Source organism: Rhinolophus sinicus, linkage group LG11 (genome assembly GCF_036562045.2).
Source record: "Rhinolophus sinicus isolate RSC01 linkage group LG11, ASM3656204v1, whole genome shotgun sequence".
NCBI classification, from domain to species: Eukaryota; Metazoa; Chordata; class Mammalia; order Chiroptera; family Rhinolophidae; genus Rhinolophus; species Rhinolophus sinicus.
The window spans coordinates 17,181,775-17,199,221 of NC_133760.1; the positions used below are offsets into that span (position 1 = coordinate 17,181,775).

Sequence of the window (17,447 nt, forward strand, 5' to 3'; positions counted from 1 at the left end):
CTCGCGGCGCGCGCCAGGGAAGTCCCGTGGGCAGAACACGCCAGCCACGCGCCACCGCCCCCACGCCGCGCACCTGTCCTGGGCATGGCCTGAGCCCCATCCCGCGGTTCCGCCCCGCCCCGGCCGCGCAGCTTGCTGGTTGGCCGAGGCGGTGCGCTATGCTAATAAGCCTGACCCTGCCGGCACCTGCCGCGGCGCTGCTGACCCGCGCCGGTGGACTTGCAAGTGGAGCCCGCGCCCGCGAAGAACCATGCCGCGCTCTTTCTTGGTAAAAACGCACTCCAGCCACAGGGTCCCCAACTACGGGCAGCTGGAGACGCAGAGAGGTAGGGGCTGCCTGAGTCCTTAGCCCTCGCCCAGGGCTCGGACTCCCGCGGGGCAGGAGGGGAAGCGGGGTCGGGGTGTGTGTGTGTTGGGGGGTGGGGGGGGTGGCACCTATCTTAGGTGGGAGGAGAGAGTTGGCTTGCCTGCTCGGCTAGGGCCGAGGCCCCAGGGCTGGAGGCAGGTAGGTGGCCCGAGTCAGGCGGAGCGGGTGGGGATTCTCTCCCCACTTAGAGAAGTTTCTAGTCACTCTCTGGGCTCTCCCCCTATGACCTGGCGCGCCCATCCCAGCTAAAGGAACCCGGAGCTGTCTTCCTGGGGCAGGAGGTTTGGGCAGGGTCCGAGGGATGGTGGGGGGAGAGACCGAGGGCCACCTGGGGCTGCCGTACATGGGCTCCTACGGAGCATCCTGGCTTGGGTGGTGACCACAGGGGACGCGAAGAGTGACCATGGGCTCTATGGTGCCGAGACCCATCTCGTCCAGCATTGTGCGGGCCCCTCCAGCGTCTCCTCATCCTTCAGAGGTTCTCCCTCCTTCCGACCTCCCCTAATCCCAGTGGAGGTTGCCCAGGGCAGGCTGGGCTAAGAGGCTGCAATCCTCACCCTAGGGGCTCTGTGGGGAGACGGAATTCCAGGACCCAGCCCAGTCCCCTTATTCTCATTCTCTGCTAGGCACGGGGACATGAGGAGGTCCCAGGGCAAAGGACTCTAGAATGGTCAGAGCTGTCTGAGATAGCTCGGCAGCTTCTTGAGGCGAAGACACCCTGGGGACTGCTCTGTGATTCAGAGGAGGAGAGAGGAAGAAGCGACACTGCGGAGGCCAGAACACCCAGCCGGGCCCCCTCGGAGCCTTTAGCGCTCTCAGAACCCAGCATGGGGAGGGAATCGCTGACCGGTACTGAGGCCTGGCTGCCACCAGGGGGCGCCTTCCAGGACCAGGCGCCTCACCTCTGCGTCCTGAAATCAAGAGGCACCACCAGCAATTTTATTAATATAAAATAGAACAGAAACCATCAGAGAGCAGTGCTCCTAGTCAAAGAAACTTCTGTTTCATATATGTATGATGGAAAATTGAATTTACATGGGTCATAGTTTTAAAAGTTTAAAAACCATTGTGTAGAGTCCAGTCCTATAGGGTGCCCTACTTCACCATTTGTGCAAATTCAGGCAGCTGTGCAAGGCCCAGCAATGGACTGGTGGAGAACAGCCTCACCGTCCGTCAGCGCTCTCTGCTACCCTCCTCCTCTCTTTTCTCCCTCAACCAGAGCCAGAGGTTTATTTCAGCACATAAAGAATAAGAAATGGGTTGTGGGCTGTTTGGAGAGGTGGGCTTTGGGGAGATGCAGAATTTAACTCTCACCTGATAACCTGTTTATTTTTGGGTCCTGCCATTCTCCTCCGGGTCAAGCATGGGGCATGCTGGCTCACAAATACTGGAGCAACAGGCTGAGAGCAGCTCCATCCAGGAGGCAGCCCCTCTGGACCCGGGAACATTAGCAGGAGGCTGTGTGCACCGTGTCATGATGGTGAGGGGTGACCAAGAGGTGACTGGAAGCTAATTAGTTACTTCACATGTGGCGGCCCACTGCCAGGTGCTCTGAATTAACACTGTGTGAGAGAGCCTGGGGGATGCACTGTGAGCTGGTCCTGAGGTGCGACAGGGGCCCAGAGAGAAGGCCCGCCCTGCCTGGCAGTGAGGGCGCCTTCCAGGAGGAGCCTTCAGGAGGGCTGTTGTGGGATCCTGTAAGATATTCCTCTTTCTTTGTTGTTAAAAAGGAACTGAGATTCCTCCTCTAGATCCCGTGGTGTCCTAGCCAATGCCTCCATCTTTCAGGCCTTTCCCTTCATGTCAAGCTGCTGATTGCCTAGAAGATGGGCTTGAGATTGGACACAAGATACGAGTTTGAGAACAAAATGTGTTGGGACTCAGTCTTCACCTTTCCGTTGTCTCTCCCTCTGCCCTTCTAGAAATCAATGGTGCCTGCTCTGCCTGCGGGGGGCTGGTGGTGCCCTTCCTCCTCCCAGACAAGGCGGCCCCTCCGACACCTGGTGACCCTGCCCAGCCCTGGGACCACACCTCCATCATCACCTGCATCTCCCTGCCCCTCCCATGTAACGAGGAAGCTCGGGGGGCCTTTCAGCCAGACCCCCTGGAAGTCAGCCGGGTGGACCCTTGGGCTGGCCGGGGCCCCAGTGTACCCCTCAAAGACAGCCTGAACCACCTCAACCTGCCCCCACTGCTGGTTCTGCCCACACGGTGGCCCCCGATCCTGGGCTCAGATGGAGACCAGGCTCCAGACAGACTGCTAGGGGCTGAGCAGGCCCTCTGCCCCCCAGGGGGCTTCCAGTGCCTCCACTGCCATAAGCCCTACCACACGCTGGCCGGGCTGGCCAGGCACCGGCAGCTTCACTGCCACCTGGAGGCTCAGCGCTGCTTCACCTGCAAATACTGCGACAAAGAGTATGCCAGCTTGGGCGCCCTCAAAATGCACATCCGCACGCACACACTGCCCTGCATTTGTGCCATCTGCGGCAAGGCCTTCTCCAGGCCCTGGCTGCTCCAGGGTCACATCCGGACCCACACAGGTAGGACATCGTTGGGTCCACAAGAGAGATCTGGGTAGGAGTGGGGGTGGGACGTGGGGGTTAGAAAGAGGGGAGGGGTGATTTTATGAACAAGAGAATGGACATTCACACAGCTTCTGCTTTCCAGTGGATCCATGTCTTGGGCTGCAGCATAAAGTCCCACAATCTGGGAGGCTCAAAATATCACAAATGTCCTCTTACGCTGTCTGGAGGCCGGAAGCCTAAAATCCAGGTGTCCCAGGGCTGCCTCCCTCCAAAGGTTCTAGAGAAGAATCCTTCCTGCCTCTTCCAGCTCCTGGGGGTTCCAGGCATTCTTTGGCTTGTGGCCTCATCACTCCAAACTCCGCTTCCATCTTCATGGGGCCACCCCTCCCTGTGTGTCTGTGTCCAGATTTCCCTCTTGTTATAAGGACACCGATCATATTGAATCAGGACCCACAAACTGCAGCATGACCCCATTTTAACCTGATGACATCTGCAAAGCCCCTGTTTCCAATTAAGGTCACATCCACAGGTACTGGGGTTTAGGACTAGGATGTCTATCTTTCGGGGGGACACAATTGAACTCATAACACCTGGCAAAATGCAGGATGTACAGGGTTTCAGCGGGATCTGACTTCTCACATTCCATGGCCTTCCAGAACTCTGGAGCAGCGAGATAGGGGAGCAAGAAAGGCTTGGCCTGGCGGTGAGAACCATAGGGGTCACAGCCTATATGAAGGGTAGAAATAACAGCTGGGATGTCACTCAGGATTTGGCGACCTGGAGCAAACCTATCTGGGTGAGAGGGTGGCCAGCAGCCCACAGGAAGCAAAGGAGAGAAGAGCAGCTGTGGAGAGGAGACAAAGACAGCAACAGAGGAAGGAGAGGGATGTGGGCATGGAGCTGAAGGAGGCCTACGAACTTCAGGCTTTTCATTCTGTAGATTACAAAATAGTGCCCCGGAAGAGCAGAAGGGGCCTGCCCTGCCCAGGGCAACCGGTGGCTGAACTGGACCTCAGCTCAGGGCTTTGCTCGGAGCCCGGGACTTTATCAAGCACACAGTCCAGGGTGGGAGAGAGGAACAGAGAGACAGAGCTCCCGGAGTATGACTTGGGTCCTGATTATAGGCCCACAGTTGCAATACACACTTTCTATAACCGGAGCCTCCGTAATCCTAAGTCATGGCTCAGTGACTAGAATCTTCTGAGTCACACCTGGGTGGAGACTGGAAAGAAGGGTTTTGCTGGAAAGGAGCCTTTTTCCAGGCTGGAAATCCCATCTGGTTTTCCTTGCCCTTTCGCTGAGGATGTCACTCCGTCAGAGGCTCAGTGCTCTTGGCCTGGGAGCCAGGGGGTGGGAGGTCCCTGAGGAGGCTGCCAGGCTGGGAGTGTGCCCACGTGTCAGGCAGCGGGGGCTGCAGGCTGGTGCCTCTCAGGACTCTGTAGGGCTACAGGACTGGATGCCACGCTACACGGGCAGAGGAGAACAGGTGACTTTCAGTGACCTTTCCTTTTATACTTGTCAGAGTTGTCCTGGGGGCCAAGGTCCCAAGAGAAAGACTTTGTCCAAATCTCTGGTCACCTGATTGGAGGTGGCCTGGAGGCTACAAGGAGGTTAGCCATTCCTAAATGCCTGCCTTCCATGCAGGACCAGGGCTCACTCCTGCCGGCTTGCCTTCATGGTAGACTCTGTGGGAGCCTGGCCAGTCTCCACCACTGGCCTTCAGTGGGCAGGTACGAGCTGCCCGAAGGTGCCCGTGCTTCTCACATCCAGATCTGGGTGGGAAAGGGCCCCAGGGAGAGCTCTGGCAGAAACAGAGAAAGATCTAGCAGCTGTGGTGGTAGGTGTAGCAAAGAGCTATGCTAGACCTTTGCTCTTAGGAAGGGTTAGTGTATTATTCCACCCCGGCACCAAGCGGCCCCAGCCGTGGGTGCTCCTGTGGCCTCTCAGCCTCAGCGTCGCCTCCTAGCATAGGGGCTAAGTCCCCATCACTTACATCCGAGGGAGGGGGTGACGAAGATAAATGCATTCGATTTGGGTGAGCATTTGGAGGGGGTAAGGATGGGTTATTCATTCATAAACAGGGACACTTGAACCCTGGGGCCGCTGTCCCAGGACACCCCAGGCAGTCACTCACCTGGCCCTCCCCTCTTCCTCCCCCAGGGGAGAAGCCCTATGCCTGCTCTCACTGCAGCAGGGCCTTCGCCGACCGCTCCAATCTCCGGGCCCACCTGCAGACGCACTCTGACACCAAGAAATACCAGTGCAAGCGCTGCGCCAAGACCTTCTCCCGCATGTCACTCTTGGCGCGGCACGAGGAATCTGGCTGCTGCTGCCCTGGCCCCTGAGAGGCATGGGTTTGGTGCAGGTAGGAGGGCCAGGACCTCACCCCGAGAGTCCATGGCTAGCACCCCTCTTGGCAGGCCCGTGCTGCCTCATGTGCCCAGAGGAGCCAGGCATCCTGGGAGGGCAGGAGCCCAGCCGCCCACTCTCAGGCGCGTTCTCCGGCCCACTGCAGCCTGCTTCCATCCACTCAGAACCAGAGCAGCCCAGCAGGCCGATAGAGTGAGCAGGGGCTCGTGCACGTCTCCCGCTCCACTCTGCCCACTTAGAAGGCACTTCTCTCCCAGGGACAACTTGCATCGAAACAAGAACCACCATTTTATTTTCAGGTTCTATTTCCCCAAGACTTAAAGACTGTTGGGAGACTGTCGCCAATGTAGACAATTCCTGCCATTAAACTGACGAGCGGGGCTGCCTTTGGATCTCTGCAACTCCACAGGAACAGTCTAACGTGTGCTGAGTGCATTGCACAGTCTAGCCCTCATGGGCAGAGCTACCTCAAGGCTCACCTCCACCTGCCTTTGCTTTGGGATATGGGCCACGCTGCCTCATGTCACACACACCCTCCCTACCTCACTAGGCTGTCCCTGAGATTGAGCAGCACTGGGGGGACCCACAGCGAGGCCCCCACCCATAATTGTGAGGCAATAAAGAGTCCATGCACTCAGGCCTGTTATGTACTCGGGGGGTCTGCGTCTTCCCAGCCCCGTGTCTACAGAGGAGGCCAAGCTCTGGGAAATCCTCCAGAAGCAACAGGATTCCTGGATAACTGGGCCCTTCTGGGGCCAGAGGAGGGCGAGACAGGTCAGGGCATCGAGCTGTGATGCTGTGACGTTGTGATGGGATGGGGAGCAAGGCTGCGGGAGGCAGGATCCAGGTGAGTAAAGGTGCCTTCTGGAAGAAAAGAGACAGGAGATGGGAACACATTAAACATCATGGAAGAATGACTGAAGGACATGCACTCAGGCTGGGGGTGAGTGAGGGCTTGCAAGAGAAGAAGTGTAAGGACACCAAGGCCAGGAGAAAAGGCCATGGGTGGGGGCTACAGGTGCTGCATGGCAGGGTGTTCCTCCCCGCAAGGCCTAAGAAAAGAGAATCAGTCTGGTATCTGCACACCTCTCCACTGAGACCACAGGACGTGTCTTCATTGCACCATCTCGCCGAGGGGCTGCGTCTCCACACCTTCCCACAGTACTGTCACCTTTTGTCTGCACACCCTCTCCTGAGGCCGTGGGCATCTATGAACGGAGCGAGCGACCCTGCCTGGATACCCACGCCTTCCCAAGCCAACTCAGATGCGAACACCTAAGAACCCCCTGGCCCAGTGTCCTGCACCCACTGCCAGCACAGTGGCATCATTTCTTTCTCATAGGTGGCCTCCTCTCGCCTCTAGGTCACCCGCTAGGCTGGTCCCACTTCTTACCAGTGTGTCTTAACTGTCTCCAGTGGGACCCTGGAGAGAGGGTAGCATCCAGGCCAAAAGAGGCCCGGGTCTAGCAGAGACGGAGTCCTTGACGTTGGGTGGGGACACCTGCTCCTCTCTGCAAGAGGGATGGCCTGCTGTCAGCAGCTCCACTCCTGGCTCTAGCCAGGGGACAGAGTTAGGCCCCCTGGACCTGGACCTGGAATGGAGCCACACAGAAAGAGGCCGCCCTCTCTCAGGCCTGAGCCTCAGACCTGCTGAGCCGCCTCTGCATGTGACAACATTCAGGAGCATTCACTGGGACCACACCAAGCGCCAAGGCCCTCACTCTGCAGCCACCTGCTGCTGCAGCCCCAGTCCTGGCCGTCCCCACTGTAGATTCCACCTGATGCTTTATCAGGGGATGAAGGACTCTGGGTGGCTGGTTTGATGATGACCGTCAGACGGGCCTTGAGGGCATCCCAGAGGAGACTTGACCTTGGTCTTGGGCTTCTCTGGACCAAGGTGACCTCAGTGAAACAGACCACCCAGGAGAGCCCCTGCCCGGCCTACACAAGACCATTTCAGCCGGTGGAATGAAGACACTTCTGAAGCTGGGAATGTGCCATTTACCTTATGTATCAGTTTGCCGTGGCTGCTGTAACAAAGTCTCACACACTGGGCAGCTCCAACAGCAGAAATGTATTCTCCCACAGTCCCGGAGGCCAGAAGTCCGAGACCAAGGTGCTGGCAGGGCTGGTTCCTTCTGGGGCTGTGAGGGAGAGTCTGCCCAGGCCTCTCTCCCCACTCCTGCTGGTTTGCTGGCAATCTTTGGTGCTTCCTGGCTTGTAGAAGCATCATCCCATCTCTGCCTCCATCTTCACATGGCGTCCTCCCTGTGTGCGTCTGTCTGTGTCCAAATTTCCCCCTTTCTTAAGGAAACATGTTATATTGGGTTAGGACCCACCCTAAGGATCTCCTGTGACTTATATCTGCGATGACCCTATTTCCAAATAAGGCCACATTCTCAGGTACTGGGGGTTAAGACTTCATATAAATTGGAGGGACAACATTCCCCACCCCCAATATCTGATGAGAATACATAGTTTTGCCAGGTGTGTCCCTGTGCTTGGGGCTTAAGGAAGGAGAGCCGGCTCCTCGTCTCCCCCAGTCCACAAAGGATGGAGGGGGGCAGTGGATTCTGACTGACAGTTACTAGAAACACCTCCAAAGGTCTGAGCGCCCCTGCCCAGCACCCAGCCCCTCGCTAGTGTCTGTGCCTGCCCCTCTCCTCCTTCTCCATTGTCCTACCAGGGAACCCTGCAGGGCTGAGAACACGCCTGTGACCTAACAGGATGACCCAGCCCCCCCACACTGTCTCCCGAGGTGCTTGGCCCCTCTGCCAAGTGGGGTCAAGCTGCCTGGGGGTGAGTGCCTCTCCCCAATCCTGGCAAAGATGAAAGCTCCAGCCAGGGTTTGTGCTGTGCCCAGCCAGTTCACGGGACTTTTTTTTTTTTAGCATCCAGATGCCTGAAGGAAGCTATATTGTAAATTGTGTTCTATTTCTGGGCCCCAATATCTAAATGAGGCGATGCACCTGTTGGGTATGAAGGAAGGGAATTTCACAGGCCTAAAATAAAGTCGAGTGTTTGCCCTTCTGTGCCGGACCATGGAAAATGCTCTTATATTTATATCTGGGCTGGCACAGGGCAGGGGTAGTGAAGGGTCGATTGGCAGAGGGGTGAGGAAAGGCCCAGGCACCTGCCAGGAAACCGATACAGAATGAATGGGGGACATCCCACTCGGAGCCTGTCGGCTACAGTCAGACTGGGAGGCTGCCATGTCCCCCGTGGGCCACGCCACCCACCACACCCTCGGAGCTGACAGCTTCCCACCCCGTCTTGCCTTTCCATGTTACTTACCCTGACCATCAGAATTAATCCAGGATGCCCATTTAACATTTGGGATTCTGGAGCCCTCTCCCCACACCTATAGAATGAGAATCAGAAAGGGGTCTAAGGCTCGTTCGCATTCATTCCTGGATGACGTTGACATGGCCAGTTCTTGGGGTCTGCTATTTGGTCCCTCCACCTACAGGCCCACTTTCTCCTACCCAAATCTTAACTCAGCACATTGCCACTCTTCTCCCTAAAAAAGGCCTTTCGATTGAACGACTCCAGGCGTGTTTTCAGAATCTCTGTCCAAGGTGGGAGCGGCGGTGAGGGAGGGATAAGAGCCCAGGACCTATGGAATTGGAAGCAGGTGTTTTCGCTGCAGCCCGAGTTAAGTCTGGGTGAAAGCAGGAGCCTAAGAAATCAAGAGGATTCCAGACAAGAGAAAAACCATGTAATGGGCTCTCCCAAGTTGGGGACAACAGCTTCACAGCACGAAAAGTGCTCCTAGGATGGCACGTGACAGGCAGACAGGGTCAGCACCGGAGTGCGCAGGAGAGAAAATGGGGCACAACAGACCTCCACTCTTTTCTGACTCATGCGAGTGCCTGGCCTCCATGAGCTCAATCCCTGGAAACAGGTGTGAGAGGGACATCCATCCAGTTGCTCAGTGGCTGGGTCCCTCCCCCCACCCCATTGAAAGAAACCTCTCTCTTGAAACGGCAGACCCATTTAGGTGATGCTTTCTCTTCCAGAGCCCAAAGGGCTCTATAAATAACGTTTTGGCCCCAAATATTCTGGGGGTTCTCTGGGAATTTGAAAATAGCCCACTTGTTACTATCTATATTCAGAGAACCCACTCCTGGCCTCCACTTGGTGGCTAAGTATAGCTCCCTGGCAAAGTTCAGTGGAACAAAAGTTTCCAGGCCTTCATCACCTTGTGGATGGCAGAACATTCCAGGGAGAGCACCTCGGCTGCCAAGATTCAGCGGACTCAGAGAGAGGCTGGAGGTGGTGCAGGGCGTGGGCAGCACCCTCCCCTTGAGCTGGGGAGTCTGCAGGGCTCTATGGGCAAACAAGGGTGTGCTTGCCAGATCCAGAAGGGAGGCGCTCTGATTCCAGTGCTGTGCTTCTGCTGGGGTTGAGCCAATTCCATTATGAAGCTTTGGTTTCTGTGTCTGTGAAAAAGGAATCATGCTGACCTCTATTTCAGAATTCAGGAGAATGTCAAGTAAACATAATCGTAAAAAAAAAGGCACTTAGGATACCGAAAATAAAATATAATTGCTAACTTTGGACAAACCCTCAACCTTAACTCCTCTTAGACTCTCTGTCCATTTCTTGATCACCAAGTTCTGGCTAGCGTAACACCCTCCTCCCAGCTGCCCAGGCCCAACCCATAAGCTGTCTGAGAGCTAGCCTGGCACCTGTCCAGGGCATCTGTAGGTGCCAGCAGAGCACTGGGTAGAGCTGAAGTAAACGGAGGGTGCGAAGGGAGGGAGGGGTGACGAGCAGGGATTCAGACTAGGGTCCCTCCTGTCAAGTGAGCATGAACCATCTTTGGATATCCTGAAATTAGAGGCCACCTTCCCACCATGTCAGTCAATGCTGCCCCTCCCCCCCCGCACCCCCCACGTCACTTTTACAGCCTGCTCTCCCCCAGGTTGACCCCAGGTTGACCTGGGAGCACCCATCGCCTCCTCTTCCCCACACTTCTATCCCTCAGAACACCTTCTGTTTTCTCTCCTTGGTTCTCCCTGTAAGGATTGGATGTAACTGGTCCTTAATCACTTCAGTTTTGCTTACCTAACTCAAAACACCAGCCTCTACTCCCTTCTCCAGGAAACAGGCCTTTATGGGTAACTCAGATGAAAGTTACACAAGTGACACCTTTATGGATCATGCTTTAGATGAGAGGCGTGAAGGTGGTAATGGGATCACAGAGGACTCTTCTGTGATATCTGCATATTTACCTTTTGAAATGGCAACTGTTGGGCCAGCCGGGTGTCTCAGGTGGTTGGAGCGCCGTGCTCCTAAAGCTGAAGGCCGCGGGTTCGATTCCCACATGGGCCAGTGAGCTGCGCCCTCTACAGCTAAGATTGTGAACAACAGCTCTCCCTGGAGCTGGGCTGCTGTGAGCAGCCGGAGGTTGGCATGAGCTGCCGTATGCTGCCGTAGGCTACCGTGTGCCGCCATGAGTGGCCGGTGGCCAGCGTGAGTGGCTGGCAGCCAGCGTGAGCAGCCGGCAGCCAGCAAGAGCTGCCGAGAGCTGCTGTGAGCGGCCGACCAACAACCAGCAACCGACTGCCTCAGCCGGGGGGAGTGCAAGGCCCACGATACCAGCATGGGCCAGGAGCTGTGTCCTACACAACTAGGCTGAGAAACAACGGCTTGAACCAGAGTGGTGGGGGGGAGGCAAAAGAAGGGGGATTAGAAATGAATGCAACTGTTATGAATTGGTCAAAAAGAGAGGCTGAGATTGCACCCACCATTGCGTCCACCAAAGGCAGAAGTAGAGAGAGGAGCCCAGCTGCTATCTATGAAGGCAGACACTACGGAGATTCACAAAAATGCAAACACAGCCATTGAACTCACTACCGTGTTTCCCCGAAAATAAGACCTAGCCAGACAATCAATCAGCTCTAATACGTCTTTTGGAGCAAAAATTAATATAAGACCCAGTATTTTATATTATATTATGTTGTATTATATTATAATTATACCTGGTCTTATAGTAAAATAAGACCAGGTCTTATATTAATTTTTGCTCCAAAGAAGCTGATTGTCCAGCTAGGTCTTATTTTCAGGGAAACACAGTAAAACTTTGTTTCAGAAAATAGTTATTTTTCACAAAAATGTTGTGATGGGTTCATTAATGGTGGCTTTAAATAAACTTAGCAAATCTTTTAAAAAATGTATCAATTTTAATTTCCAATATGGGTAAATATTAAATAGATGTACCCCACATAAATAATAGCTCTTGGGGTCCTCAGTAATTTTGAAGAGTGTGAAAGGGGTTTGAGACAAAGCTTGATAACCAGTATTCCACGTGTGATTCTCATGTGTAAACATGAACCCACTGATGCCAAAGAAATAGCAACCGCCCAGCGCTAGAAGATAAGCTTGCACCACCGGCCTCAGCGAGATGGTTCTGCTGTTTCATGGGTGACTTTAGGGATGATTAGAGGTGATTCTATGTGTGTTTTTGGCTTTGTCCACCGACTCTGGAAATGAATCCCTGAGGCCATGTGACGTCATCACATGTGCAAAGAGAGACCCACTGCACCAGCAGGAGAATGGCCTGATCCTCACTGCTAGGGAGCCCCCACATTCCTGACCCCAACATCTAGTCACTTCACCTCCGAGCCTTTCAGACCAGCCTCTTCATCTCGATCCTCATGGTCGTCACCTTAGTTCATAGTCTTGCGATTTCCCAGCCCGACAACTGTGGAATCCGTCTAGCCCTGCATTTCCATCTTCGAGTCACCCTTCACCCTGCATCCCCAATGCAGCTCCACAACCACCCCCAAGCCTGTGTTCCAACCTCAGACTTGTCTGTCGCCACAGTCTCAAGTTCAAGACTGCAATCCTTGGCATCAAGCCCAAGGCCACCTTCTCCCATTACCCCCCCACCCCGTGTTTCATAGCAACCTCTGTTATCCCGTGTGCCTAACCTGCATCTGATCGAGGAGAGACACTCTCGACAAGCATCAAGGGAATGAGGGATTATAAACAGAGAACGGGGCAAGGCTCAGTCTTAATCCGTTTTTTTTCCCCCTTTAATCTATTTCTGGGGCTAATCTCACAATCATGGCTTTTTCCCATCCTTGGAAAGGAATCTGCTCTCTTTAGCACAAATTTAATGGCCACCACCAGTCCCAGGAGGCAGGGCAAGCAGCCTCCTGTTACCCAGACCGTGTGAACCAAGCTGTGGGGTTGCTGTATCCAGGCAGGCTGTGGGGCAGGACAACATGTGCGCGCATTTGAAGGCGAGTGAGCTGGGTGCACGTCCCCTTGATGAAGGAAATACTTTCCATGGCGAGTGGCTCAGGTAGAGAGGCGCCAAGGCAAGTGTGGAGTGGTGACGCCAGTCAGCTGGCCCCAGCTGGCAAGGTTTCCTCACCACGTGTGTACAGTCAGTGATGGCATGTTTGGAGCCCTTGTTTTGGAAAACTGGAAGCTGTAGAAGCCGTCTGAGTTACTCATGATTTAACCAAATGAACATTCTGTTTCTTCGGAATAGGCGACCACTCTCATCCCACATAGCTTCCTTTGGGACCGATAATCATCAGCCCTCGCTGTGGATTGACACGGGCGTGACACTGACGTGAACCCTAAGGCTTTATTTTCTGTGAGGTAGGAGCTATCTTCTCCCTCTTCTACAAGTGAGGAAACTGAGGTACGGAGAGGTTAAGCAGCTTGTTAGTCACACAGCAGGTCAGTGGCAGAGCTGGGATTTAAACGTAAGCATGAGAGGCTGTCACCTTGGCTGCTCAGTAAGAAATTCTGAGCTATCCTTCCATTTGGAAATCAGAACTAGGGTGCTACATCAGGATGACAGACACTTTTTTAAACTGGGGCCAGGGCATGAGGTGGGATGCTCAGAGGGCAGCCAGGAGTACATGCAGGAAGGGGAGCTGCCTGGACCTGGAAGAGTATTTTGGAGCTCTGGAACTCAAGGGTGGGAAGCAGGTTCTCTTTCACACTCTGGTTAGGGGAAGAGAAGGTGTGATAAACAGAAGGAAAACGAGGCTGGAGGGAAGTAAAAGGAATAAGGAAATGCTCAAACTCTTACAGAGCTGATCAGGGTTTGAGAAACAAGACAGAAACAGCAAAGAAGGAGAAAAGAGGGAGGTCAAAGGGCAGCGGCAGAGCAATGGCTCCAAAGTTGAATTTGCAGAGGATTTCTCCTGAGCCAGGTGTGATGCCTCCCCGCCCCCCACCTCTCCCCTCAAACCCCCCACACACACACACACCAACAGCCCAGCTTGGAGCCTAAATAACAGGTAAGTGGCCCAGTACAACACCTGGCACACAATAGATACTCAATAAATGCTCAACCCTCTACATTCTATGACTCACTGTTCTGGTCTTTCTGGTTTACAGAACGGCAACCGTTTCTGTTGGAACCACAAGCCTTTCAAGGAAAGATTAGCTGCTAGATGCTGGCAGCAGCTGGAAGGCACCTCTGATAATCTGCCAAAATGCCTGCAAGAGCACTGACGCTAAGGGGCCACCGTTAGGCAGGTACAGATACCACAGAGGGTCCCTGTCACCACCTGTGGTGAAGTGTGCACCAATATGCCTGCTCTGTGCCTTTATTCCTAAGCATTTGGGGAATACAACGTATTATAATCTCTGTACCCATTTGCTAGGGCCGCCATGACGAAGCACCCCATTCATTCATTCCTCACCATCCTGGAGGCCAGAAGTCCTAGATCAAAGTGTCAGCAGGGCCGATTTCTCCTGAGACTGCTCTTCTTGCCTTGTAGATGCTATCCTCAAGCTGTGTCACGAGGTCATCCCTGTGTGTGGGTGTGTGTGTGTCCTGTTTTCTTCTTTTCCCCAGTCATGGTGCATTGGGACCCACCTCACTGCCTCATTTTTAATTTAGTTACCCCTTGAAAGACCCTATCTCCAAATACAGTCACATTCTGAGGTCCTGGGGGTTAAGACTTCAACATAGGAATTTTCAGAGAATACAATTCAGCCCACAAGAGCTTCCTGTCAGAACCATTTAATCTTAAAAAATGAAACACTGCTGTGGCCTCGCAGAGGCTGCTGTGCCCCCAGGCCCATTCCCGGAAGGCAGTCTTTAGCCCTCTGAGGGTGGCGCTGCACTAGCCTCAGCTCTGGGGTGGACGCACAGGCGTGGGAGGGGAATTGACCTGCCCAGGGTCTCCCAGCTACAGTGCTGGGACCTGGACTGGACCCCAGCGGTCTTGCCCAGATTTGAGGGTCCTTCTCATGCCTCTTTCCTGCTAGAGACAGTTCGTGCAGAGGACGGGCGGGAAACCGATCAGATGGGTTCTCTGACTTCCCCACCTTTACAACAGCCAGGTGCTTGCCTTCTCTGGAGCTGATTTAGAAGCCTCTCATCTAGCCTTCCCTCCTCTTCCCCAGCAGTGCCTCCAGGGAGACAGCTTTCCAGGCGGTGAGGGCCACCACCCCAGCCTCCTGGCTGTCCCATTCCGTCACACAAGCTCCCTGGCACCTCTGACTAGGGCATCAATTCCTCACCCTGCGCCGATCACATGTGCCCAAGACTAATTCCTAAGTATAAATAAATAAAATTAAAATCTAGAAATAAAGTCTTCTCTTTTGCTGTTCTCTCTCTGCTAATGGAAAATAAAAAAAGGGAGACAACTGCCGTTTGTTGAGTCCTTGCTCCCAGTCAGGCGTGTCACCTCCTAACAGGCTCCCAAAAAGAAGGATTCAGTAGGAAATGGGAGTGCTCAGAGGCCAGCGACCTGTGAGAGGCCCACGGGCCAATGGCACGGCAGGGGCTCACTCTGGCTTCCCTTCCTCCAAAGAGGCAGACCTGGCAGCTATGAATGGAATGTAGAAGTGGAATGAAGGAGTACCTGGAATACTGAAAAATGTCAGTAATTTCAAAAGGGAGGAGTAGGAACCATGCAAACACACAAGGTTAGGCCTCGGGTCAAGGTACTGGCAGAAACAATTTCTTCCGAGTCTCTTCCTCAGTGACAGGTCACGTAGAGGCCCTGCCATGCTCGGGTGAACGCTCTGCTACTGTCATCTTGAAATTCTTCATACATTTTGAACAAAGGGCCCACATTTTCAATGTGCACTGGGCCCTGCAAATGATGTCCCTGGTTCTGCACTTGAGGATGGATTAACAAAGACATAAAGAATCAAATGACAGCAGGGGAGGGGAGCCTCACTGCTCAATGTTTCATCAGGGACACATTCCTCCGTCCTCCAAACTCAGCTTCATGTCTACACTTGTGTAACTTACTCTTGTGCTGCCTTTCTGGTCATCTGATCTTTGTTCCAAAACACCATTTTCAATGTGTTTATGCCGGGTTCAATGAGTACATTTTGCTTCCAAAACTGAAGGGCAAATATTTTTAAATAAGCATTGAGCAAAGACAACACCTCTGGCTTGACCTGGTGAGCATGTTAGATCTCCTCAGAACCAGAACCCATTCAAGGCAGTAAATCTAAAGCCAGCCATTCACCAGATTCCCTCCCTTCTCTGAGCTCTCAATTCATAACCATCCACCGGGTAGCTCAGATATAAAGTCTCAGCTTAATGACACAGCCTTACTGTGGTATAACCGGCATACGAACAAGTGCACACGTTATGTGTACAATTTAACGAGCTCTGACATCTGTACACATCTGTGAGACCATCACCCCACTCAATATAACAGACATATCCACTCCAGTAAGTTTCCTCCTGCCTCTTATAATCAATCTATCTCCCCATCCCGCTTGAGCCCCACTGCTGGCAACCACTGCTCCATTTTCTGCCACTACAGGTGAGGGCATTTTCTAGCATTTTTATGTGTGGAATTTGCCATGATCTGTTACCTATCTCTTTCCTTCAGTCTCTCCGCCAGGTCCTCACCATTATCTCGTTTTCTTCCCGTCATACTTCTGAGGCCTCAGACTCCTTTTTTCTTTTTTTTTAAAGATTTTATTGGAGAAGGGGAAGAGGACTTTATTGGGGAACAGTGTGTACTTCCAGGGCCTTTTTCCAAGTCAAGTTGTTGTCCTTTTAGTCTTAGTTGTGGAGGGCGCAGCTCAGCTCCCAGTCCAGTTGCCGTTTATAGTTGCAGGGGTCACAGCCCACCATCCCTTGCAGGACTCCAGGAATTGAACTGGCAGCCCTGTGGTTCCCACTGGCCCATGTGGGAATCGAACTGGCAGCCTTCGGAGTTAGGAGCATGGAGCTCTAACCACCTGAGCCACCAGGCCAGCCCCTCAAACTCCTTTTATCGCCCCATCCACTGCTGCTCCAGATCTCCTAGTGTAGACTAGCGTAGTCTATGATGTCACATATCACAGACCACCATAAATCCACATCACAACAGATATGTCACAGACCATCACAGTAGGGGTCTTCCTGACTAAAGACAGTCCTTACTCCAGCTCATCCATGTCACCAATTCTCTGTGCTAGTCATGTCATTCTCCAGACAGAAGCCAGACCCGTCTCCATGTCTGTGGGAACTCAGCATTTATAGCATCTTCTGGCAACTCACCGCCGTCACCTGTGGCCTCTCGCACCACTGTCTCTGCTGTGTGTTGTTCACTTTTTAGGAGTTGTCTCATCTCCACAACTGGGTCGTCAACCTTCTCACCTGATACTGTGCCCTGCCGGAGAGTCACCCCAGTAAAGGTTTGTGAATGCACACAGAGGAGCGTGCACACCTTCTGAGAAGACTCAGAAGGCTTTAGAACCTGTTTGTGGTTATTAGAAAGTTACGCCGCTCTTCCCTGAAGGAGAGAATGGGAGGATGCTTTGAAAGCCTGAAAATATGAAGGTCAGGGGGTGACCTCACACTCGTCCTCACGTGAAGTGTAAAGTGAGGTCCATTTCACTACCAGTCTGTGACACATGCTCTCTTTAAACACTTATGTTTCCATTTCTCCTACTAACCGCCTCCCCTCTCCCACCCCCCCATTCCCAGGACACCAGCAGATACTTTGCTGCTGAAAACAGTTGGCCTCAGCCAAGTAGGCCATGGATCCCCATGACATTGAATTCATCCTGTGAAGAAGAGATTAGTGATCTTTAGATACAATAGTGTGTGAGAATAGCTAGATTCAGAACATGTGCAGCGCTGTGCACGGTCAAGACTACAGAGAAAGCAGGGCCCACCACCCAACCCGCATCCCTGCAGGCAGACGCCTGGAGGGGCATTTGCACCTGCGACCTTGGAGAACTGGTCT

The 17,447-nt window shown here is 53.5% G+C and overlaps 1 protein-coding gene and 1 long non-coding RNA gene across 3 annotated transcripts; one reads left to right on the forward strand and one right to left on the reverse strand.

Annotated features, from left to right (window-relative positions):
- The first annotated feature begins 185 nt into the window (after window positions 1-185).
- Window positions 186-5,897, forward strand: SNAI3 (snail family transcriptional repressor 3). Of its 2 annotated transcripts, XM_019742650.2 has the most exons (4): window positions 186-326; window positions 2,290-2,907; window positions 5,053-5,257; window positions 5,562-5,897. In XM_019742650.2, the coding sequence occupies exons 1-3, from the start codon at window positions 251-253 to the stop codon at window positions 5,235-5,237; spliced, it is 879 nt and encodes a 292-aa protein (XP_019598209.2). In that variant the 5' UTR covers window positions 186-250; the 3' UTR covers window positions 5,238-5,257; window positions 5,562-5,897. The 2 variants fall into 2 exon arrangements, with proteins under 2 accessions (XP_019598209.2, XP_074170559.1); XM_074314458.1 differs by having other exon boundaries at window positions 5,053-5,897.
- A 96-nt stretch (window positions 5,898-5,993) lies between these two features.
- On the reverse strand, window positions 5,994-9,761 carry LOC141567466 (uncharacterized). Its single transcript, XR_012490107.1, has 3 exons — window positions 8,557-9,761; window positions 7,268-7,566; window positions 5,994-6,126 (listed from the first exon to the last, which is right to left on the reverse strand). It is a non-coding gene; the product is annotated as an uncharacterized LOC141567466 (long non-coding RNA).
- Between the last annotated feature and the right edge of the window lie 7,686 nt (window positions 9,762-17,447).